Genomic DNA, 24,353 nt, shown 5'->3' on the forward strand with positions numbered 1-24,353 from the left:
TTAAACACGGCATTGAAAGATAAAACAAAGCACATGCCCATATGAAAAATTATTACAGTTCATAGGAAAAAATTGCACTCAAAAATCAAAATTAAAACCTTGCTAGTGTTCACAGCTGTGTGCACATAAGAGTGGTGGGATGCAGAAGGGCAAATGATATCACCCATTCTAGGTCCACATCATCACAGCCCTCCCAACTGAAGTAGTTTTCTGCTGTGTTAAATTTAACCTAAACCATGTTCTCCCCTCACTGGAGGATCACTCCTGCTGGAAAGTGTGGCCCTGCCCATTCCTTCTCCCTCCCTTCTCCTGACAGCATCTCCCATTTTCTCTCTCTCTTGCTGCAGTCTGTCTGGTGCTCTTGTCCATAAACCACTGCTTCTCAGAAGCAGTAAACTGTCAGCCAGAAGAAAGAAGTATTTACTGTTTTATTTTTTGCCAAGCTTTCCTTGGGAGGGTGAAATAAATCTCACAGAGGCAGTGAACTCCAGTTCCATCCTTCACCATTTAACTGCTGCTCTTGGGTGACTGGCTTTGTTTCTCAGCTGCTGTGTCACTGGATGAGATTTGTGCACTAGAACCATTTGTTGTGGCCTGCCTTTAGTTTCTTTTCCCATTCAAATTAAATATTAACTAATCCCAGAGGTGCTACCAGTTTTAAACAAAGCCTAAAGACTAAGAAAAGCCACACCTGCAGCAAATATATTTTTTTTACCTGATCAGCTACAACATCTGGAAACAAAAGAATTCTCAGCTCAATAATTAATCCTCTTCCTCATCTGCATCAGTTGGAAGAACAAACCTTGCTCCTGTCTAAGGAGTTATGCACTGTCCAGTGCAAAAGCTATTGCTTGGTTTTACAGTCTGCAAATATCTAACAATTCCCACAGGGCAGGCTGGCAGGATCGGGATGCTTCTTATCTCAGGAGAAACAAAGGAAGGAAGGACCTTTTCTCTGAAGACAGTTAATCAGTATTGATCACAGGGACTTTATGCAAAGATGATCAGGCAGGGAGCGAGAACAAAGCGTAGGCAGCACTCTCACATCCTGCCCTAAAAGAGACAGAAACGGAAGGAGTTTCCTACTGCCCTCCAACCCGCCCCCCGTTTCTCTCTAAGCCAACTGGAGTTTGGTACCAGACTGTTCCACGTTGGCCCATGAGGAGGAATGGCAGGAGAGCGTCTGTCAGCAGGCAGCAGCTCTGTCTCCTGCTCTGTTTGGGCTTTTGGCACAAGCCCCACCGCGCTTTAATGCTTGACACGTCTGCAGGACCGAGCTCACCATTCAAGCAGAGGGGGTAAACCCCAAATGCTGGGATGGTATTTCATTTCCATTGAAGCTTCACAATGAAGTTTTAAATCCTCCCAGCCAGGAGGACCTTGTCCTTTGGCAATCCTTTAACAACACTGGCAATCCTGAAGCATTTTACATCTTATCGTCTCAGAGCATGTCACAGACAGTTTTGTTTAACAGTGCATCTAAGACGAGAAAAAAAAATTCCCATATTCCCTTTTTGCTGTGGCAACAAGCAAGAACAAAAGGGTAAATGCTTTGCTTAAGGCTGAACAGCAAGTCCTCACCAGCTGAGAATCAATCACCGCCTCTCACTTAGCTTTATAACCAAATCTCCTGCCTCAACACAGCAAAGGTAGGCGACCATCTCACCTCAGTGAGAAAAACTCGCCACCATGTCAATCTCTTTTCCTTCTTTTCAAGCCAGCAGTGCTTGCTTGCTTACTGCATCATGTGATGAGCCTCCTCTACATCACCCCAGGACAGGAAAAAGATGGTTGGTTTAGTGCTCAGTTACCTAAGGCTGCTATGCTGGCCATACAGACCAACAGTATCCCCATCTCCTGCTGCTAGTGGCACAGATCTCTGCACCACAGCCTCTATAAAATACACACAACAGCCTAATAAAACACAGGCGTAGCTCTAAGTAGACACAAAGGACCATATCTGCAAAAAGTAGCAATCTTGATTCGTACCGATAAAAGCCACAGGATGCTGCATTTACAGGGAAAGGTACATGTGTACTTCATAGCACTGAATGGGAAGGGATGCCTGCAGATGTGTGTACCTGTCTGCATGTGACCTTACCAGCATGCTGGAGTAATCACTTGTCTGTAAGGCATATGCATCTTCAGATATGAGATTTAAAAAATACCCTCTGTGTCTCTACCTATATTCAATTTTTTCTCCCTGGTCTCACCATAATGCCTTATAAGAAGTATTCATAAATCTTCACCTTTCTGCTGCCTTCTTTCCTTCCACTGCTCTTTTTATAACCAGACTCGCAGATCTTTATTATTCTTTGTGGCATTTCTAACACCAGTTTTTGCAGAGTGACCTCAGACTTTGCTATTTTTAAATAAGTGTAGATGTGATTATCACTTAACCTGCTGATCCTGAGCCATATTTTGACCAGCTTGTGCTATGGCACTGGGACAAACCACCCCCACACTACAGCTCCTGCAGAGCCTCTCTGGTCTCAGACACCTTGGGTTTCAATAACACAGTAACAGTGTCCTTAGGTCTGCAGGAGTGGTAATGTCACTTTTATGATGCCTTCTCTCCATTCATCTCTGGCTAGAGATACAGATATGTTCTTTCACATATCCTTTAATGTTAATTTCTCCTTGTTTTTAAATGCAAAAAGTCAAAATATAAACACGTTCTTTAATCTCATTATTGAAAAAGTTTTGGTTAGGGTAATTATCTAGATTTCCATAGATAGAGCCAATTACAGAATAGGAATCTGTTTAGTATTTTCTCAGCTTAGCTCTGTATTTCATTTAGCAGGGCATTTTCAAACCTCAAATAGTTGTAAACAACACAAGCAGGCTGATAAAAGTGCTGCAGACCCATAGTACCCCAGGCAGTCAGTGGGAGTGGGTGTGTCAGTCACTGTTTCAGAGTATTCCCAAGAGGTGAAGGACTCAGTACGATGGCTATCATCCCTTTGATCTGCATATTGCAGACTCAGGGTAAATGTTGCCTGTGGATGCAATCTTCTTTTGCCAACAGCTGAGTGAAGGAAGTCATTAACCACCACCCCCCTGCTCCCAGATTTCGAAGGGGTCCCTGACCAGTGACATCTGTGGCCCGTGTTTGTGAAGCGGGTCAGAACATGGGTCCACCGTGGTCCAGTCATTACTTCCCTGCACTGTCGGGTCACCTGGATGTACAGACTTTATTGGCATCGTATTTGTGTCACATCAGTTTTTTTGTTTGTCACATTAGTTTTTTTGCACACTGTGTTTTTGCTGGGTTTGGCTCTCTGTCAGCTCCTGGAGGCAATGCACCATCCAGCAAAAAGCCTGCCTGCCACCCCTTGGAGAAAGCTTTTGAAGAAGGCTGAGCTGGCAGCACCGACAGGCACCAGCTCAGGGTGCTGGACACTGACACCAGGACACTGACAGAGTTTGGCCCAGCAGCAGCTGTTCTAACACCAAATGAGCCACCTGATGAAGCTGCGGCAGGAGCTGCACTGCCTTTGGAGAGAGGCAGAGGAGTGCCCGGAGCTGGCCAGCCTTGGCAAACCTCCCACCAGGGAGGACACTGGGGGATGCATCCTCCCTACTTTAAATTTCAGTCCCTGCTCGATGTGCATGTGTGTGCATGTGTGGAAAAAGGCAGAAAAGGCACAGCAACAGCGGAGAAGAAGGCAGCACAGTGTTCAGTCCTTACATGAATCCTTATCCAGCAGTGTTTGGAAGGGACTCCCCTGGACACAGAGTTCAAAGAAAGTTTTCACTGCATCTGCAGTGGTGGGTGGTTGAGATACAGGCTGAGGGAAACAGGGAAATCATCTGGTCTCTAGAAGACATGCTGAAGAATGTGTACCATAAACCAAATCCAGATGGGCTGAATGATGAGTAAATGCTATCTTTACCTCTTATCTCTCCAGCTTTGTGTTTCACTACCATGCTAAGTGGCCCTTACCCTTGCAAGTAGCCTAATGATTACTTTCTCCAAAGGGTTTAGGTGTGATTCAGAAACAGAAAGGTGACTCCTCACATCAGATTGAGTTACTGCTCTCTCTCTCTCTCTCTCTCTCTCACACACACACACACACACACACACACACACACACACACACTCTCTCTCACACACAGAGTTCTCCAGCTGCCAGCACAGGGTGACCCTCTGGACCTGCCTAGGGATAGGTGCACCCCAGAGGCATTGCAGCCACTGACACCCCACCAGAACCTGCGTGTGCTCACTGCCCCTGCAGATAAAAAGCTGCCACTGACAAGCATGATAATGGCTTGAAATTGTTTTCCTCTCAGAACTACAGCTTTGTGGATTTTATTTCTTTTATATACAAGTATGTGTCACTTTGAAATGCTATAAAAGTGCAATACTTTCATGTAGAAATGTTAGACATCTCCACTACATGCATTAAAAAGCAGTTTCATGTCAAAGGCAAGCAGGTTGTGCAGGGAACCATTAAGTGCCACCATTTCATGAGCGGATGGTTTAGTCAAGAGCAAGAAATTGGAGCTGTCAGTAGGGATGAGCTGCTGGCACCCAGCAGAAACACAACCACAGCTGTGGTGTGGTGAGGGGAGGAGAGAAGTGTTTGCCACCCGTTTATCTCTGCTAATTTAGTCCCCATGATGAATGCAGAATGAGGAAAAAAAGGAGATCTTTGAATCAGGACAACACCTTGGCATCCAGAGCATAGAGGGTAGAAACTGTTTCAGCATAGCTCATATCTGTGAAACCTTTCAAAGGTTTCACATCTGTGAAACAAGATGCTAAATAGATTTAATAACACTATCCCCTCAGGATGCAATAACTTATCTGCTTACAGGTTTTATCACTCAGATATGGCACTGCTGAGAGGCCAATCCCTTCCGTGACAGCACTGTTGCCCTGCCAAGGGCCCAGCATGCCCCCAGGAAAAGGGGAGGCAATCCTCACAGTACCTGTGTGGACCCTCCCCCCACTAGCAGACCGTGAGTCTGCCCAGACAAACCCACTGAGCCCCAGAGTGTGCTCCTGCCAACGTTTGGATTCAGGGCTTTGTCACTGGAAGTCCCCAGTGGCCATGATACCTGTGGATGTGGCCCTCCTGTTCCATGGCAGAGGAATCTGTAATCTTCCCATCAGCAACAGCTCCACAGCAGCTAAGGCATCCACATATGGACGTCATGGAGCTCTCAGGAATTCATGCCTCTGTGGCATGAGGTCATGCAGCCACAACTCTGCTTGGGGATATTGCACTTTGCGGTGGGACAAGCCAAATACATGGTTAATTATCAGCAACAATTTCTAGCTACTTTATTTGAAAAACATTAACTTAGCTACATTTTCTCTCTCACACGCCTGCACACGCACACATGTTCTTTCCAGAAGAGGGGAGAAAATAGGCCAGGCAACATGAATAATGAAGATGATGGCACTCCCTGGGGCCATATTCTCATACAGCTGTGATCCTTGCAGCTCCATTATGAAAGTATCACCTTCTGAATTCAGACATGTTGAAACCCTTTGTAATTGAACTGCAGATTGTTGTTTAAACCAAATGCCACTGTTGTTTCAATTGTGAAAATAGGGTTGTGTCATTAGGTTGGACTTTCATTTCCCAGTTTGGGGGATCCCCGTGTCATCTACCAGGCAGATTGCTGATTCTGCAGCACCCTCCTGACACTCTCTCACTATGCTGTGGCCCAGGAACCTGCTCTGCTGCCAAAAAGAGACTGAAGAGACCAGGAGGCAGACACGCCACACGGCCCCTACTGTAGATGAACAAAAATTCAGCTGAAGAAATATTTTATAAAGCTTCTTCTTTTTCTCATTTCCAGTGGGGAGTATTGGCTGATGTGGCAGCAGGGTTGCTCTGAGGTCAAGATGGAGAGATCAAAGGCAGGCACTCTGGTCTGCAGCGCCTGGGTCTTTGGGATGCTGCCAGGAACAGGGCAGGCCCTTGGGAAAGCTCCCGTGGGAGAACAAGGGTGTGCTTGCCTCCCCCCTCCTCTTAGATGCTGTACCAAATGGGCTGTCCCTTTCCACCACTTGGTTGCAGTGAGAAGAGAGGAGGGAAAGGGATATCACACGGGAATTTCACGTTTTTCCCGTGGTAGGGAATTAACCTTGCTTATTTGCATGACAAAGGGTGAGATTTCATTTGTTTAATGTGGTAGGCAGTACTTGCAGCTGCCTGGGAGGGACACCACTCCTCAGAGCTGGGCCATCTTCTCCTGAGCATTGCTGCAGGGAACACTGTGATGGCTGCAAAAGCTGCGTGCAAAGAGCAGGAGCAGCAATGCATCACAGCATAAGCTAACAAATGCGTGTTTTTGGGAATGAACTGCATCCAGCCTGGAGAGACCAGATTCCTCACTCACTAAGAGTTCATGCTGCCAGTGATGCTCTTAAGAGGAGAGTGATTATGGTTCTGATGTCTCAGCCGTGACACAGCTATGAGTGAGCTAAAATCACATGCTATATCAATTTAAGTAGATCAATGTTAACTTGTGTGAGCACATGCACAGGACTCCTCCATATACTGATATGTTTCCAATTGGAGTGCTTTGGCAGCACAGGAATGTTTTAAATCCTTGGCAGCTTCACTACGAAAGCTGCTTTAGCTTTGAACATTTTCTTAACTCATGCATGACATTGTGGGTAAAACAACCAGGCCTTCCCCAAGATGAAGAAAGTACCCCAGTAAATATGATGATCTGGCAGCGTGGCTGGTCTGCGTGAGATGCTTCTGCTGACACAGGGATGTTGATGTGGGTTCACAGCTCCTCACACCCCTTGGCTGTCACGGCCATCAACCCCCACGTCTGCAGGGCAGATGTAGCTTTCACAGGGCCAGATAGGACTGAAAGTGAATGCCGGGGATGAGGCTGCTCCTTTATCAGTTTCAGGAGCAAAGCACGTGGTGAGAAGGCTGAGGGCAGTGGCACCTCCCTTCACCTTCTCTGCGTCAGTAAATCCCGATCTGGCCACTGTGTCTGCACTGTCCGAGCAGGTCAGTGCCAGGGACAGAGTTTGCAGGTGTAGAGGAGTGTTGGGTTAGCACCATCACGAGCACATCACAGTGGGCATGCTTACACCTGCCAGAAAGCCTCTATGAAAACGATATCTTAGCACAAGGGAAATCAAACTCACCAGCCAAAGCAGTTATATTGTTAGGAAGCCCATGTGAAATCAGATGAGAGTGACTTATTTCACTTCAGCTTTTACCGACATCTACCTGAACCTGTCCAAATCAAGTAAGTCCATTTCAAAGGAGGGATCACAACAATTTTGCACTGGCTTAATTATGTAGTTTCAGGTCAAACTGACAATAGAATCAGTGCAAGATGTAAGATAGGCATGAGAATATTATAACCATAAACATGCAAAGAACAGAAGTAAATCTTTCATTTTGTCAACATGGGTCATATAACAATTCCTAGAGCTGAAGAGAAACATTTAACTGCAAATGGCATTTTAATGCTAATCCATTTAATTTTTTAATTTAAAAAATCATGTAGCTCTGAAGAGGAGCTTATGTGATGAAAGACCTGCTTAGTCTAATGAAATTATACTTATGCCCTTCAACCCACAGTTTGCTCAAACTCTTAAAATTATCATGGCTATAACATAAAAACCACTACAATTACACAGCACACAAGAGTATAATAAGAGAATCCAAATATATGTGGAATAATAGCATAAGAGTTAATACTTATCTGGGCAAGCTAATAAAAGTAAACTGACCCACAGACAAATTCTTATGAGATGTAAAGGCATTGCTGAAGGATATCTGCAAAATCATACAATAATCCTCCTCATACATCTCAAAGTGTTGCCTGAAACTAGCTGTACAAGCACTCATGCCCCCTTCTGCCCCTATAGCTGTCCCTCTGTTCACCTTTTCAGAAGATATTCTTTTCTAGTTTATTTTTTGTGAACCACAGGTGATTATATTCAAGTTTGTGCAAAAGGTACCTCTCTCAGACCAAGATGTAACATTTCCAGCTTCACAAGTTCATCATGCTTTGCCTGGAATGCCAGATTGATCTCATGTAATTAATATTTCAGATATCTTCAAACATCTTCCCTGTTTTGGTTAAACTATTAACACATGTAATGCTTTTCTGCATTTCTGGATTGCAGCAATACATTCAGGAGTAGAGAAGGTGCCAGATTAAAGACTCTGTTAAAAAACGTTATATTGTTGGACTATTAAAAGTGAATTAATCTGACAGTTTAATTGCTATTTCATAATATTCTCCATTTCCTTTTTCTAATTTTGCCTAGATTCTGTAAACAGACATCAGGTTAATTTTTTAACTGAACGTTTTGCAGTCCCTGCCAGTTCTGGCTCTCTTGCCCCAACAGTATTTCAGTGTGAGCATTTGCAAGCACAACAAAGCTTGTTGAAACCTAAACAAATAGAACTAAATTAAACAAAACAAAACAAAACAAAAGAGAGAGAAAAAAATTAAACCTTTGGTTTTTTAAAAATCATACTGACATTAAATTTTATGTGGCACTCCCTTACCAGGTTTGTTTACAGAAGACAGAAAAATTAGTAAGAAAATCTCCAGAAACTAATGGTCACTCAAGAAAAATTACACAGAACCATATTTATTCTGTGCATTCAGAGTTTAATTTTCCACTTTGGTTTCTGTGACAATTGGGTCAGAGCTTATGAAAGGTTTTTTCTCTGAAAAACGGATAGCACTATAAAATCAGAGCTCTTAGAGGCATAATCAAATCCTTGCACTGAAGACTAACAGCATTTGTAGCAATCCCACATTATCTCATGTCTCTACTGTCTCCAGAGATCCTACCCCACAACACTGGAAATACTTTAAAAAAAATATTATGTTTATAATGACCAGAAAGAATAGGTACCAAGAGCCCAAATATTTAAGAGGATTAGGATTGCTTTTGCAGAGATCCTCCTGAACAATGCCTTTTATTCATATTACATATCTGTAGCAGAGCATTGCCATTTTCTGGAATTCTTGGCTGCATATTTTTATCTAATGAAATGCTCCAAAGTATTTCCTCCCTGGATAGATACCACGGAACGTTACACTGGGACATCACACTGTAACTGAGGATGTCCTGTGAAAAACAGGGTACTCAGCTGTTTGGTTTTTCACCATTTTACTCGCATCTTGCATCAGGTTTCAATAACCTACAACTAAATTATTCATCTGCTTCATATGCTCAAGCACAGAGCTGTGGATACTCCTGTTAAGTCTAGACATACTGGAAAAATGGTTCAAACTGAGAAAACGTTTGCTGAATCCACCATGATTTCCATCTCATACAACCCAGTGGCTGAAGAGTGAAGGGATATAAAAATAAACATTTATGTTAACACATCCATTAGCTTCACTCACCTGTGCAACTCCTCTAGCTATGCTGCAGTTGTTACTGAGAAGAGCAGGGACATGCCTTATGCAAGTAAAGCATCTTGCAATATTTCCTTTTAAGCAGAAAATTTTGTGGTATTAAAAAAAAAATTAAAAATCTTTATTGTTTTGATAATCTCTGACTAAACCCATTTGTTTCGGGTCAGGGATAGTAAAATGTCTCCCATCCAGGATACCTGGAAAACTAGCAAGAGAGACATTGTAGAACAATGTTCAGACGTGGAACGTGATGGCATTGAAAGTAAAACCAGCAAAGGGAAAATAAGTTTTATTTCACAATTTGAGGTGACCTTGTGTACTGCATTAGCAACATGATGTTCCCTCAGTTTGGATAAGAAAATTATGTGTGATTCACAAAGAAACATTTTGAGCACAGTTGTGCTCGTTAGTCTCTGTATTTATGGCTCTGGCAGCTCTTCCATGTAAACACGAATGCTGAGGATCAGAGCTCTGCTGTGAAACGCTCCTACAGAACAAAACATCACCAGAAAGCACCACAGGAGGGGTTTGAGGGCAGTACTATTTCTCACTTTCCTAAAACTGTCAAAGTCAGTTCTGCTTTTTGTAAGGTTATGCAAAGTTCAATAGAAAAAGAAAAAATAGCAAATTTGGGTACTCAGAAATACCTCAATGATTTTGAGTTGCTATGATCAAAGTTAATTTAAGGTATTTTTAATAATGGGTTGCTTCATGACACAGACTAGCATCCTTTGTAAAAGGGATCTGAAATGGTTTTATTGAGGCTGAGCCTCAGACTGATCCATGTGCATGAGGAAGGAGTCCCTGAAGCACAAGTGTAAGGGCTTTTTGGAAGACTGGATGAAGAGTAACAATATCTCTGGAATATTCCAATTAAGACCAGTTGCTCTTGGCTACCTAGTGAGAAATGTTAGAGTCTCTTCCATGACCATTTGCCCTGGCAGCAAACACAGTGAAACCACTCCAACCATCCTTCTTTGGACACCATTACTCTGGACACCATTCCCTTCCCCTGCTGCTGTCCATGACCCCTATTTGCCACTGGCCAGGGGAATTGCAGGTGTTTTCCTTATGCAGGTGGTCTCAGGGTTCCAGTTCACATCACAATCATGATAGGAAGCTGAGGGGGAGCAATGTATCATCTTGTGGGGCTCTGGCAGAAGAGATCAGGGGAAAGAGGAGAGTGAAAGCTGTGAACAAGAGTGGTGGTGCTGTCTTGTAGCACAGCCCAAGAGCAAAAACCTTTTCACTCCCTTTCTCTAAAGCTCTCTGCCGAGTCTGGGGCAGATCCCTGGCCTCCCACAGACGTGGATGGGGTGCTGTGCAAGTTCCAGGCTCCACTGTAGAGTGTGGAGAGATTATTTTAAGAAACTGAAATGTTTCCATCTCTGGAGGTCTTTGAGAACCGGACGGATGAGCAGCAGTCAAGAATAGCTCAGTTACAGCTGATCCTCCCTTGGGCCAGAGAGGCAAACTTGGTGATTTTATATGATTTTTTCCACTCCTGTGATTCCATGGTTGAAGTAGGGCCATGGTTCAACAGGGCACCACAGTTAACTAACATCTCACAACCAACACCACATGCAGTTAACCATCGTATGCATCTCTGAGTTGGTGGTTTGCATTTGCTCTTTCATGCAGTATTACCCTACATCTACAAAGTTATCAAAAAATCAAACTTCTCTTTAGTCAAAAAAACATTCTTACAAAAGCTAGTGGTACTGCTTCCCCCACATAAAAATTCACAGAACTAAAAAATTATGCTTACAAGGACAATGCAAGAGAATTAACACATTTACATGAGAATATATACTGAAAATGCCACTGATGCTGTATATACTTCTGTCATGGAGAATGGGAACATGAGAGAAGGGAATCTTTTGACCAGCATTATCCTACTTGCAGAGAATTTCTGCCTCTGCACCACCATCCATCCCTGGAAAAAATATTCTTATTGCTGATGGATGGGAAGCCTGCAGCATCCATATTAAAAAAAAAAAAAAATCCATATAAAGTCAATTAACTCCTGCAGCATTTCTGATCCTCAGAGGCGAAAGGAATTTTTGCCTGTGCCTTTCGAGGATTCTGCAGAAATATGGCTCTGGTCAGCTTTACACTGCCTTTGGGACTGATGCACACACCCTGTTTGATTGAAAGGGATCAGATAATCATGGGAAAAACCCCTTGGGACAGAGGAGTAATTTGAATATCTGTTTGATACTGTGGATGTTCAGACAGAGAAAAATATTGCTTACATTACTTATGTAATGTACTTACATTTCTTATATTATTACACCCCGGTTTCACATTACTTTTGGGGTATGGCAGGTAGAGCTTTGGGGTATTAATCAATGGACTTGAAATTAAACTAATGTTCAAAGTAGTTTAATCAGATGCAGTGGTCACTGAAATAAAGATTAAAATTTTAAAAAACCATCTAACATAGTGTCAGATGGAGGGTGGTTAAAACCTTAGAAAATATTATCACTTTTTCCAATGCCAGGTTCATTTCCAGATACCACAAAAACACAATCTGGGGTAGTTTCCAAATATATTTATTGTTTTTGGAAATCAAGTTTAAAATACACAGTAAGGGAGATAAAAAAAAGCAACCTAGTGATTCTGTCATCCACTACACAACAGAGCTTAGCAAAACTGCACCATATGAAATAGAAAGCAATTTCATAACCATTCTTTAAGAGATCTTTTCTACTGTAGTAATCTGGTATTGAACAGCATCAATGTCACACTGTGGACTTGAAGAGACTTCAGTCTGATCCAATCAGACACTGCCTCTGCTCTCATCACTCCGGACTTCTCAGTCACAAGCTGACAGAGGGGTTGGCTTTAGCCTGTAATTTTTGTCACACTGGTTGATCCCTGTCTATAGCTCCATGGGTGGCACACAGCCACACTGAGGCTCACAGGTAGCATTTAAATGCAGGGCTCAGCCCCTGAAGCATGGTGTGAGAGCCCAGCTTGGTACTGAAAAGGTGTACAAAAATAAAAATGCCATGAGAAGCACAGCTTACCAGTTCTGATTTTCTGGTGTGCCCAGCACTTCAGACCTGAAAAGACTAATTACAAGTTTTAATAATAACTTATTTCAATATAGTTGGGTAACTTTAGCACTGAGAAGAGATTGCTAATGAATAAAAGAGGCATTAAATTCCCAGCCTCCAGCTAGAAGGAAAACTTGGACCTGTGCTGGTGCTGGTGGAGAGGGGACCTTCCCAGGTGACAGGGACAGCTCTGCCCACACAGGGAATAGACTTGAGGAGACCCACTGCCCCACTGATGGGCTCCCATGTTATGTGTGCACCCATTTGTGAGGAGCTCATGCTAAGAAACATCTGCCAGGCACAAACCATGTCTCTAATGCAGCTGAGAGTCCTCTGGAAATGCTCCAGTACCACACACAGCTTTTCTGGGAAGGAATTCAGTTAAGGACTGATGGCTTTTCAGAGTAAACTTCTGTAAAGTCCCCTAGGAGTTTTGTTATCATGTGGCGTCCATGTTAACTGCTCATACTCTTAATTATGCAGTTTGCAGGTTGTTGCATAGAGTGGCCAAAGGGATTTACTGAGCTTCTGCATGATGCCACTTAAATCTGAGGACAGGTCTGAAAACAAGGAGGAGAATCATATAAAAGGACTGCTTTTAAGTTTTGCAAGAGGGCTCATATTTTGCTGGCAAGATTTTTTTTATTCTACCATCATAGGGTGAGACTCAAGCCACTACTGACAATTGCAGTGGTGATTTTACAACTTCTAATTCAATGAGAAACAAGCTACAGGCCAGCACCCATACTGGTGCCTGCTCTGGCTTTCCTCAGAAGGCTGCTGCCATGCCTGGAACATGCAGCACTTGTATGCAGAAGTATTTCTCTGAAACATCTCTGGTCCCCAGGTTTCTCCAGCATTGCATGAAAGTTATTTATAAAACACTTGAAGGATAGAACCCCCTTCTGCCCGCCAGTCTTGGCTTTTTCCAGCACCCATTCCCCCACAGGGCCAGAGGAACAGAGCTGATGCTCCTCCCCATGGCCTGACAGACATGCCTGCTTTGGAGTTCTATGTGTTTTGAGAGACTGACTCCTTTTAGGACAAACCAACTCTGCATGCTCTGAATTGTCTTGCTGGTTCCTGGAAGGGCATCTTGAAGTTGTTAATTGTGTTTTGTGAAGACCTATCACCTTTAAGGAGTATTTTCAGCTTGTTTAGTCTTGCAGCCAGAGCCAGGCCAGATAAAGAGGGACTAATTTCCGTCAGCATTATCTCCATCCCTCCCCACCACCTCACATGGGCAGGCACAGAGAGAGGGGTCAGCCCAAAACCCAGCAAAGGGCTACAGGCACACCGATGAGGCAATAATAATTCCTGATTTTCTCCAAAAAGTGTTGATTGATATGATATCAGTTTAGGTTAAAACTTTTTTTACTATTTTGCATTCAGTTCTCAACGAAACACTATATTTTTGAAAAAAAAAATGTTTCCTTTGCCCTCATTCCTTGTTATCTCTGGATTTCACTGATTTTCATTGCTTCTTCCTACCTGCCCTTTGCTGTCGTTGGAGTCCATAACCATCATCCCTGTGTCTCTTGATTTCTGCCACTCCTGACTTCTTTGCTTCTCTTTCCTCTTTGCTTTCTCTTTATCTTCAATTTCTTAATTTCCCCTTCCTTCCTGGTTGTGAGACGCACAAAGACTGATTTCCAGCCAAGTGAGGCATCCCACACAGGGAAAGTAAACCAGGGAAATATTTCTTCTGAATTATTCTGAGCAGCCCCTCTCACTGCTGCAAGAGGCAGAGAAAAAAAGGGGTGCAAGCTCAGTCTGTGACATGTAAAATGACATATGGGAAGCCAAGTGGCCAAATGGAAAACTCTGGTTAACACTGATCTTTAGTGATTTGTGGTCACCTGCTGACTACTACAGCCTCCTTCCTCTTCTGGAACTGCAATCTTCTCCAGATATTTTTCTCAGCAAACCCTCTTACTTTGCCAGTCTGCTCTAAAGACTTTATAATTCCTTTTCACATGTGTTTTCTCAGCCCTGTGTTCTTTAGTTCCTACTAAAAAAAAAAACCTTTAGCATTCTGGCATGCAATTACTAATTCTGGTGGAGCTAGACATTTTTGTAAACATGGCTGAATGATGCATGTTGTTCTTTGTTCAGACTCCTTTATGACCTCTGGCAAGCCACTCATCCACTGTGCCTTGGTCTCATCACATCAGGACTTACAGATTTCCTTACATTTTATTTGAGAGAACCAAAGTTTTAAAAGACAAGGGGATAAAACACTATCATTATTTTTATCCTTTGCCTGCCCCTGTGTTTTTGCTGCTGCCTAGCTTCCATGCAGCTGTTGAACATTTAAGAAAAACATGTCTCCCACTGAGCAAGTTCCCTACAAATGTGAATTGAGCTTCAGGCAAGAGGAAATGTGAGTCCTGAGGTCACTCCTGAAATCAAACTCTTGCCTGGCTGCACATAATTCTGCTGTTGTGTTTTAAGGGTGATTGAGAAAAAAAGTAGTATATATTTCCCACAAAGAGCATAAAAAGAAAGAAATACTGGTGATCATGAGATGATCATATGATCCTTCAAATCTCACTGTTTTTCTGGTATTTTCAGTCATGCTTTTCAAGCTTGCAGCTCAGATCCAAGCAGAGATGGAGAGAATGTGGGATTTCAGAGAGAAGATGACCCGCTGGTGCTGACCAGAGTTAATATTGGGAGGCCCCTGTGCACGCCACGCTGATGACTGGAGAAGACTGAACTTTTCCTTCCACTTAAAGATGCTGGAGCTACACCCCCTTGTTCACCGGGGAGTAGTATTTCTGTCAGATATGAAAGCAGCTTCTAATCTGCTCTGACCTTGGCAAGAAATTCAAGTCCAAATGTAGTAACATAGATGCTGACAGGTCAGCCTGAAGAATTTGAAGTGGGGGAGGTTTCCTTGCCTTCTTTCTTTCTGTCTTTCCCTCCTTTCACTTGAAATCTTATCAAGGATCACTTCAAGTGCAGTGGCAGCCTGACCAGCCCTAGAAATGACACCAGCTGGGTCACTGTCCCTCCTCTTACAGCCGAGGTGCAGAGACCATTTACAAGCTGGGTTAAATCTGTGTTACTATTCTTACAAATTCGTAAAGGTGGAGATCCATAGAGAAAAGCTTGTTACCTTTTTATGTGTAAAAATTAGAAAAGGTGATATAAATTTTACATCTGTACATGGTACCTTACTGAAAGACTCCTGTCTTCACACTAGAGCCTTTTTACTTTTGTTTTCCAAGACAGAGACCCACACAAACTTTGAAGGTGGTTCTCACTTGTTCTCACTGCTGCTGAAGGTTTTTGCCTGTCAGGTGTGCTAGTGCCACCTTCTACAAACTAAGACAAAAACAGGACTATAGAAATGACCTATGTTTGCTCTACTTATTGCATCCTTTCTGCAGCTGTAAGATTTTTATATGTGCCTCGACAACAAAGGGGCTAAAAATGCTTTGAGCTCAAGTCCCAGTTTGGGCATTATTTAGAAGTCTGAATGATGATGGTTATCTTTCTGGCTATCTTTCTTCTGGTTATTTTTCTGGGAGTGAACTTATTTTTGATCACGTTGGCAGAAAGTTAAAAACCTCTGATTAAAAGTTGAGGCACTTCTTAGTACTTTGTCAGTCAAGTGATGAGACTAGAATTTTTAAGGATTGCTCACAACAAAAATTATAAATTATGAATGACCAAGGGGTATTTATTGTTTGTATCAGTTCAGAAATAGGCTTTTTGAGCCACACCAGACCCGCCTTATATTTGGCATTATATTGGCCAGAACAAAAGCATTTTCCTCACATCTGAAAATTTACAATCCCCCTACAAAGTAGTGTAAACAGCACATCTTGTGGCTTCCCTCAATTCAATGGCCATGTGTACCAGTCTAGGAAAGGGAGGAGGCATTGCCCAGCAGGGGACCACCTGATGGCTCTGCACCCCTGGACATGGGGAGCTCACCATGAAACCCTTCTGCCAACAGGGACACTGGGCTGCTCTATGCCTGGACACCCCCTGCCAGCCTGGGCTGACAGACACCATGCAGGTGAGGGGTTAAGGGAAAAGGGCTGACTCAGAGGTCAAACCTGATGTGTCTGCAATAGATGGGGACAGGCCCATGAACGGATACAAGGAAATAAGAAAGTAATGTTGCTGAGTAATCAATAGTCATAGGTCAGCCACACTGCTACTTATCTGCTGTCCCATTTTCTGTAGATGACATGTCAAAGGCATGATTTAATGAAGATTCTGAAGGACATTGCCTATAGGCATTAGCAGCAGCTCAGGGCATAGCACAGATGCTCCTGTTTGAAAATCTCAAAAGCAAATGAAGGAGGTGGGTAGTCATGACCATTGCCAGTACTGAAAGGTAACTTATAAATATGATAGGTTTAGATGGGAAAGCCAAAGATAAGTAAATCATACTTAGTGGAGATCCAGAGGTAAGCTGCAAATAGACAAATCAAGAGGTAACAGTCTAGGGAAATTATTCTGGCTGGGTACTAGCAGAGCAGGACAGTGCTTGCTCAGGCCAGAGGAAGAATGTGACAGTACTAAGACACAATCTCAGTGGTCCATTTTTCTTAAACGTTTTGCCATTTCCTACCTGCAGCTGTAAAGGTCTCCCAGGTGCATTGACCCTGCTCGGGGTAGAAGGAGGGAGGAAGGATTTCATGGCTTATGCAGTTTCACACTGCAAATGTCTGCTGGCTCGGCCAGGAGCCACAAAATACGATGAGAAACTGCCAGAGGGGCAGAACACACAGAGCAGCTTCACAGCCTGGTTCCCAGTTATGGGACAGGGCTCCTGAGGGGGATGTGTCTATCCAGACAGGCAGAGCTGGGTGCCTTTTGGGGTGGCTGTGGGTGTCTTCCCTACAGCCTGCTTGTGTCACCAAGCCTTTGGGAAAGCAGATGGGGATACAGAGGCTTGGCAGAAACTGCAGGCAAAGGGTGGGCATCTCAGGGTGACAGCCAAGCTTGTGAGGGATGGGGATCCCTCAGCAGCAGTGACTGGAAGCATATTGCTGCTGGTGACAGAGGGAATGTGTTTCCTTTACCTACTGATGTGCACATGCAGGGGCTGGCACTGTGTTGTTTAGGGCTTTGTTCAAGAACTCACTTGGACAAAGCCCTAAACAACCTCATCTTAGCCTGAAGCTCACACTCTTTTGAGCAAGAGATTGGACTAGATGACCTCTGGAGGATCCCCCCAATCTAATCGACTCTCTAAATCCACTCCAGATTCCAATTTAATTTTCAGGGTGGTGTTTTAGCACCTGCTGGCTCTGAACTCTGCCATTCTTGATAACATCAGTAGTGCCAAGGCATTTCTAAACAGTCACTGGGCTCAGTCCCAATCCACAGGGGTCTCCTCCTGAAGACAAAAGAGCCTCACTCACCTGCTGCTGGGACAATGGGATAATGGCATTAGGGGGACCTTCTAGGCCTCTTTATCTCTCCTCTGGGCATTCCTTCCTTGATGAGGAATTTCCTCAGAGCTCTGCCTGAAAGGCTTCTTGGGTGAGATGCATTTATCTGTACAGCAGATAAAACACTGCAGTGGAGGTCACATTCTTCCATCTTTGACACTGTGACTAAGCTTGCCTGTAAGCTGGTGTCCCCTTGCACTTGCACACCGCATCATTTATTCTCCTATTGCACTGCATGACTATTATACTGATAAAATGAAACTAAACAACAGCCTGACTGTATCTTTTCCCTCCTTAGCAGGAAAGTGGACCACTTGGCATTATAGGGGAATGATGAAACACAGTCCTTTGATCTTATTCCTTATTTTCTGATGAAAAGAGAACTCATAGAGAATACATTTTTTTGTCCTTTATAAAGCCAAATTTTACTTTTCCTCCTCATTTAAGAAAAGATTTTCATCCACTGTCACCTTCAAGATTCAACACCCAAACATTACCTCCTGGAAACACCAATATAATTACACAGACAGATCAGAGCCCTTCCAACAACTAGAGCTCTTACAGGTTTGAGAGGGCTGTGCCCAGGACAAGCTGTGAATCTCTTCAGCCAAACCCCCAATGGGATGGACTTTTGCAGTCTCTTGCCCTGTCCCATGCCCTTGTGAAGAACTGTCCATGGGCAGATGACAACAGTTAGACTCCTGAAGCTTAACGTATCTGTCCAACACCTCCTGGGAAGAACAGGACAAGTGAAGAACTGGTGAGGAGAGAAACCACAGGGAAACTAGAGAGAAATCACAGGCTGGGTAGTAGTAGAGAGACAGTAGCAGAGAGACACTATAGACAGATTGGTACTAGAGAAAACTACAGGCTGGGTCTCTCTCTCCTGAAGGAAGCTCTGGGATATCCAACAAGGGTCTCTGGGTGCTACAGAAATGTGCAACTACTCACTGAACCACACACTTGCTACACAAATATATGGCCTTTACTGAAATAACCATCAAATTCAAGTCTGAAGTCAGTTTCTGCTACTAACATTATTTTAAAACTGCACAGTGTGAGGAGCCAATTTAGTTTTGTTATGTGTGACACACAGATGTGTGTCTTTATCCATGAATAGGTTTTTTCTGACACAGATCACCTCTGTGATGTCAACCTGTTAGATGTGAAATGCTCATTTTATCTATTTACTGTGATTTTTCTGGGATATGTGAACTCCTGGGAAGCAAAGAAACAGTCTTCTACCAGCAAAATTTATTCCTTTTTCCTTATTTCTTACTGTGGCGTTATCAATTCTGCTTGTAAAACTTTTTACGCTATTTTTGTATTTTTTTTTCTTTTTACACTCATCCGTATTTTGTTTGTCTGATACATATTAGCTCCTTAGGCATATCCGTGCACTTCTGACAGCATCCTAGAATTTCCTATCACAACTGGACAAAAGAGAAGGGAGAAAAAGCTGAAGGTTGCAGTAAATACAGCTGAGGTGACGTCAGAGCACTATATTCTCTATCCAGATCTAAGGTATGTTCTTGAGAGCTTCCCATTTTGAGAACACTTACACGATATGTTTCCACTTAGCTTTTATGCCAAAAATATCCCAATGCACCTCCGCCACTGATAAAGGAAGCAAGAGGCTTCATGTAAACAGAGCTCCAGGCAGCTGCTAGTGCTCCCAGCCACTGTCTCACACAAACCTGTGAACAGCCAGCCTGGATGGGATACGGAGGAGCCCCTGGCATGCCCACTGGGTACCATGGATGCTGGGGACTAGCCCTGCCATCCACACCTTGCTGCTCCTCAGGATCAGCCAGAGCGGCCAACAGCAGCAAAGCTTGTGGCCACTTGCAGAGACCAACAGAGTGAAGGCTGGAAGGAGTGCACGGGGAAAATCATGGATGGGGCAGAAGACAGCAGGAAAATATTTCAACACAGGCTCAGAGACTCAGACATGTGGTTCGTCTCTTCTGTACCAGCAGCAGTTACATAATTATAAACGCTTTTGCAAAAATTAAACCCTGTCTACAGACTCTGCATTATAAATATCATTATGAAAGTTATCCAGGTTTCAGGGGAGTTTTAAAACAGTCACATGCTAGCTGCAATGCTGAAAGATTGTCCTGCTATTTGGAAAGTTTGTGCTTGCACCTCTTAGTAGGAGTTTCCTCCAAGATGTTTCACTAGAAATAGTTCTAGATTACATGACAGTAGAGCTTTAATTATTATCTTTCTTGATTCCTTGGATTCATCCTAAAAAGTGTGCATGCATACTTTTGTCAATAGCTTGAATATTCTCGCCTCAGCACCAACCTTGGTGACTTTGCAAGAGGACCAGAGGAAGCTTATGTGACTGCACTTCACTGCAAAGTTTGTCAGTAGAAACAGACACAGTGCCTGAACAACACTTCGATACAGCAGCAGGCAGTTGCGGTGTTCAGGATAAAGGTCTGGGCAATAACCACCCCAGCACACAGGCAGAAGACAGGGAAACACAGGCTGGCAAATGCCACAGTCAGACCTGTCATTCATCGGGATTCCTTCTGTACAGGCAGGGTACAGACCATCAAGAATGGCAAATTGGGAACTGACCACCCTCTGGACAAGACTGGAGATGTCAGATAGATCTCTCTCTTAAAAGTTGCTATGCTAGATGTACTCCAGGAAAGAAAACCAAAGCAAATGCAAGAGGAAAGGAGACAGAAGCTGTGCCCATATCAGAGATTATACAGGGACAGACAACAGCTCATGGCTGTCTGCAGCACAAGTTTGCAGAAATGTGGGGGTTCAAAGTGGGGAGAAGTTACGAGTGTACACACAAGTTATCCTGTGCTGCTCTACCTCATCAGCAAAAAGCCATCCCCAGCACATTTTATTTCACTGACTAGATGTAACCAAAGACTTTCAGCCAAAAGAAAGTAATTTGTATGCAGAAAATGGCAAGTGAATGGGCATTGAGGGCTGTCTCTCTCAGCTGCAGTGCTTGCAGCATCTTTGCTCTGAGACTGCTGGGCACAGAGCCGGTGCTGCTGGGCACAAGCAAAAGGACTGAAGAGCAAGTTTACATGGGAGGAAGGAGGCAGTGCTCCAGCTGCTTGCAGAGAAAGTGAGCAGTGAAAAGAGAAATGATGTGCCACAGACCTTGAATTATGTCACATCTCCCTTCTTGAGAAACTCCCTGGCAAAACCCTGATCTCCCCATGGCACACGGCATTCCCAACCTCTCTGTGTGCCACTGAGCCCCACAGCAAGCCCTCCCCTCTCCAAAACCCAGGAATCCTCTGTGTCTGTGCCCAGGGTCCACAGCTGAAGGGGAACCCAAGACAGCCCTGCAGCAGTTGGGCTGGCCTCCATTCTCAGCTGCACCTGCAAAGGAGCAGCTGAAGGCAGGGAGAAAGGCAGATTTAGTAGGGAATGGAGGTGGTGCCAACTCTTTCTCCACCAGAGACACGGACATCAAAGGATGGCAGCCAGGAAAGGCTGGGAACAGGCTCCTTGCTCCCTGTTGTGAGTGCTGGCTGGTGGGTGATCCAGAAGTACTGGGTGGCTCTGGGTAAGTTCTACTACAGGGACTCAGGCACCACTGAGCTCAGACCTGTATCTCCTCTCTCTTCTGAAAATGAGGAAGACAAAACAGAAAGGGGGAGATATTTATCCCAACTCTGTGATCCACAACACCAGTTTTGTTCTGCTGAACACAAACAATTCCAGTAGGTTCTTGCATTAGCTAAGGGAGATTATGAAAATGCTTTTTCAGTCATTGACTTGATGTGTGTTGATTTTTTTTTTAGGGAAAAAAAACTGACCAGCATGTGAAGATTAGGCTCTTTGTAGAATAGAATTTTTTCAGAATGGTTTTGTTGTTGGTGGTGGTTTTTTTTTTTTTTTGGTTTGGTTTTTTGGGGTTTTTTTCTGAATGACACAGTGCTTTGGTGAATGAGGACTGGTTTAAATGTTCTAAAAGAAATTGTGTCTGTACTATGAATTCTTCACACCATTCCTGACTTAAACCATTAACTCTGTATAGGACAGGTACATGCATATATCTAGGGAAAAAAAAAGGATGCTTATGGTGAAGAACAGTAAATGGATCCATTTGCTACCCGTTTGGCACGTTGTGGTTAGTTTAATTTAATTTGTGTGCTATTTCACTGCAGATACCTTTGAAAGCACCGGGTAAGAGTGTGCCTACATACACACTGGTCCTGCTTTTGTGGCATGGGAAAGATGCTTTGTGTATTCTGGGCTAGGAGAGAAACTACCCTGTTCTTGGCTTTGCTTGCTTGCGCCAGGATCTGGCATGAATTAATAACTGGGAACCTATCGTGCATGACAATAAAAAAAAAAACAAAAACAAAAACAAAACAACAACAACAAAAAACCCCACCCACAAGCAAAAAGAAGTCCAAAAACCAAAGAGGCGGCTTGATTTTTTTGTTTCTTCAAAGTTGCCTCAGACATGGGACCTTACATTTCTGCATCTGCATGGACGTCCTTCCCTCAGGCAGGCCCAGCATGGCTGAGGTCCGGAGCCGGCGCTGAGGGCTGGTGGCCGCGGAGCCGAGCGCCCGGGGCAGGAGGCGGCAGGAGCCCCGCGGGGGCCGAGGGGCAGCGTGGCCGGGCGGGGGGCGCGGCCCCGGGGCCGGAGCCCGTGAGGGTGCCGGCGGGCGGGCGCTCGTCCCGGCCCCGGGAGAGCGGCGAGGGGCCCGAAGCGCTGAGTCAGCGCCGCGGTGCCGCCGCGGAGGGCCGGGGGCCGGGCGGCGCCCCCGCCCCGGCGGTGCCCGGGAGGGGCGGGGAGAGGCGGCAGCGGCGGCGGGCAGGGCGCTGCCCCCCTTGGCCGCTCCTTATCAGCCCGGTTTGATGCTGCAAGGCGTGTCCGGGGATCTGCTCATGTGATGGAGCAAGAGGCAGGCGGGCGGGGGGACCAGGGGAGGAGGTGATTTTCCTCGCTGCTCTCGGTCGCGCTTTTTTTTTTTTTTTCTCCTTCCCTTCCCTTTTTTTTTTTTTTTTTTTTAAATTTCCCCCCATCTCGCGCCCTAAAGGAGTTTGCGGAGAGCCGGGCTCCTTCATTCCCGGCTGTGCCGCCGCCGCCCACCGCCAGCCCCCGCCCGCGGCTCCGCACGGTCGCGGGGCAGCGCCATGGGCGCCGGCAGCTCCGCCGAGCCGGCCGCCCCGCAGGACGGGGCCGGGGCCGCGGCCGAGCCCCCCAGCACTCCCCCGGAGCCGCTGCCGGCAGAAGACGCGGCGGAGTCCCAGCCACCAGCGGAGCCCGCCAAGGTAAGGCAGGGGCGGCGGGAAGGTGGCGGGGGGGACGCGAGGCGGCGGCTCCCGCCGCACCCCCGGGCCGGGTAAAGTTTCCCGCCGCGGCTGCGGCCACCTGCCGCAGCGCTGGGCACCCCCCGGGCCGGGCGCGGAGCCGGGGCGCGGCGGGGCCGGGACTGCGCCACGGCCGGCGCCGCAGTCATAAAACTCCCGCCGGCGGCAGCAGCGGCGGGGCGGGGGGCGAGGGCGGCTGCGGGGGCGCCGCCGCTTTTGTGTGCGGCCGGGGCGAGGGGAGCCGCGCCCAGCCGCGGCGAGGTCTGCGCCAAGGAGCCTCCTGACTGCGGTCCTGCGGCCGGATCGCCGCGGTTCCCGCGGCTCTCCGCAGCCCCCCCACTCCATCCTCTCCCCTCCCGAGGGAGCAGGTGGGAGGCGCGTCGGGGCGCGGCCCGGCAGTGCCTTCGGCTGGGCGCCAGCCGCGCCGTGCCCCCTTTCCCGCCCCGTCCCGCACCCCGGGGCTCGGGCTCACCTGAGCCGCCGCCCCCCGGCCGCCGCCGCGGAGAAGGGGCGGCAGTGTCGGCGGCGAGGGCTGGAGCCATGCCTTTGGTGCGGCCATAGTCGTACCGCATAGGGGCCATGGGGGAGGGACTCCCGAACTCCCAGCCCGTGGGGAGCGACGGGGCTCTAGGTATGTGTGATTTGAAATAAAGACGTTGAAGAATTGAAAGAAATTCTTTTAAAACATGTCTGGTATTTAAAAATAGATTATGAATGAACCCATTTATCCCTCTGGAATAGGCGCGTTTAGGGGATTTTGGGACTGAAAGGGAGGTTATGTGCATCTGTGTGTTTACATAGCGTGGCTTTAGGGAGTTTGTGAGGGGAGAAATAGGACCACGTTCTACCGAGATCCCCTTCTTTGGGCTCTTCAGAGTTTGGGTGCTCAGAGCAGGGAGACTTCGAAGTTTCTGTGACTGGTGCGTGGGTGTATTAGAGCTTGAGAACCGGTTATGACTTTGTTTCTTTGACCTTGTGGTTCAGATTTAACTTTCAAGTTGAATTTCCCATAGTTCCTGGCTGCCACTAGACCTCCTTGTGCGTGTTTTGACAGATTTGAAAACCACATTGCGAATGAACTTTAAATTAACTAAGATGTATTTTTTTTTTAAACTAAATAAGCATTGGGATTGGTGTTGGTTCACAAAATATTTAGCAGTTTTGTTGGGCAATTTTAGAATTCAGA

General features: G+C 45.5%; 1 protein-coding gene and 1 long non-coding RNA gene across 2 annotated transcripts in view; one reads left to right on the plus strand and one right to left on the minus strand.

Moving 5' to 3' along the window:
* Positions 1-11,914: 11,914 nt before the first annotated feature.
* On the minus strand, positions 11,915-19,466 carry LOC135296679 (uncharacterized). Its single transcript, XR_010358696.1, has 2 exons — positions 13,929-19,466; positions 11,915-12,997 (listed from the first exon to the last, which is right to left on the minus strand). It is a non-coding gene; the product is annotated as an uncharacterized LOC135296679 (long non-coding RNA).
* Positions 19,467-22,969: 3,503 nt separating this feature from the next.
* Positions 22,970-24,353, plus strand: part of AKAP12 (A-kinase anchoring protein 12) — a 29,832-nt gene continuing 28,448 nt past the window's right edge. Inside the window, exon 1 of the mRNA XM_064413319.1 lies at positions 22,970-23,128. Coding sequence (XP_064269389.1) covers positions 22,991-23,128 — 138 coding nt within the window. The 5' untranslated portion in view covers positions 22,970-22,990. The remainder of the gene's footprint in view (positions 23,129-24,353) is intronic.

Source organism: Passer domesticus, chromosome 3 (assembly GCF_036417665.1).
Source record: "Passer domesticus isolate bPasDom1 chromosome 3, bPasDom1.hap1, whole genome shotgun sequence".
In the NCBI taxonomy this organism is placed as follows: domain Eukaryota; kingdom Metazoa; phylum Chordata; class Aves; order Passeriformes; family Passeridae; genus Passer; species Passer domesticus.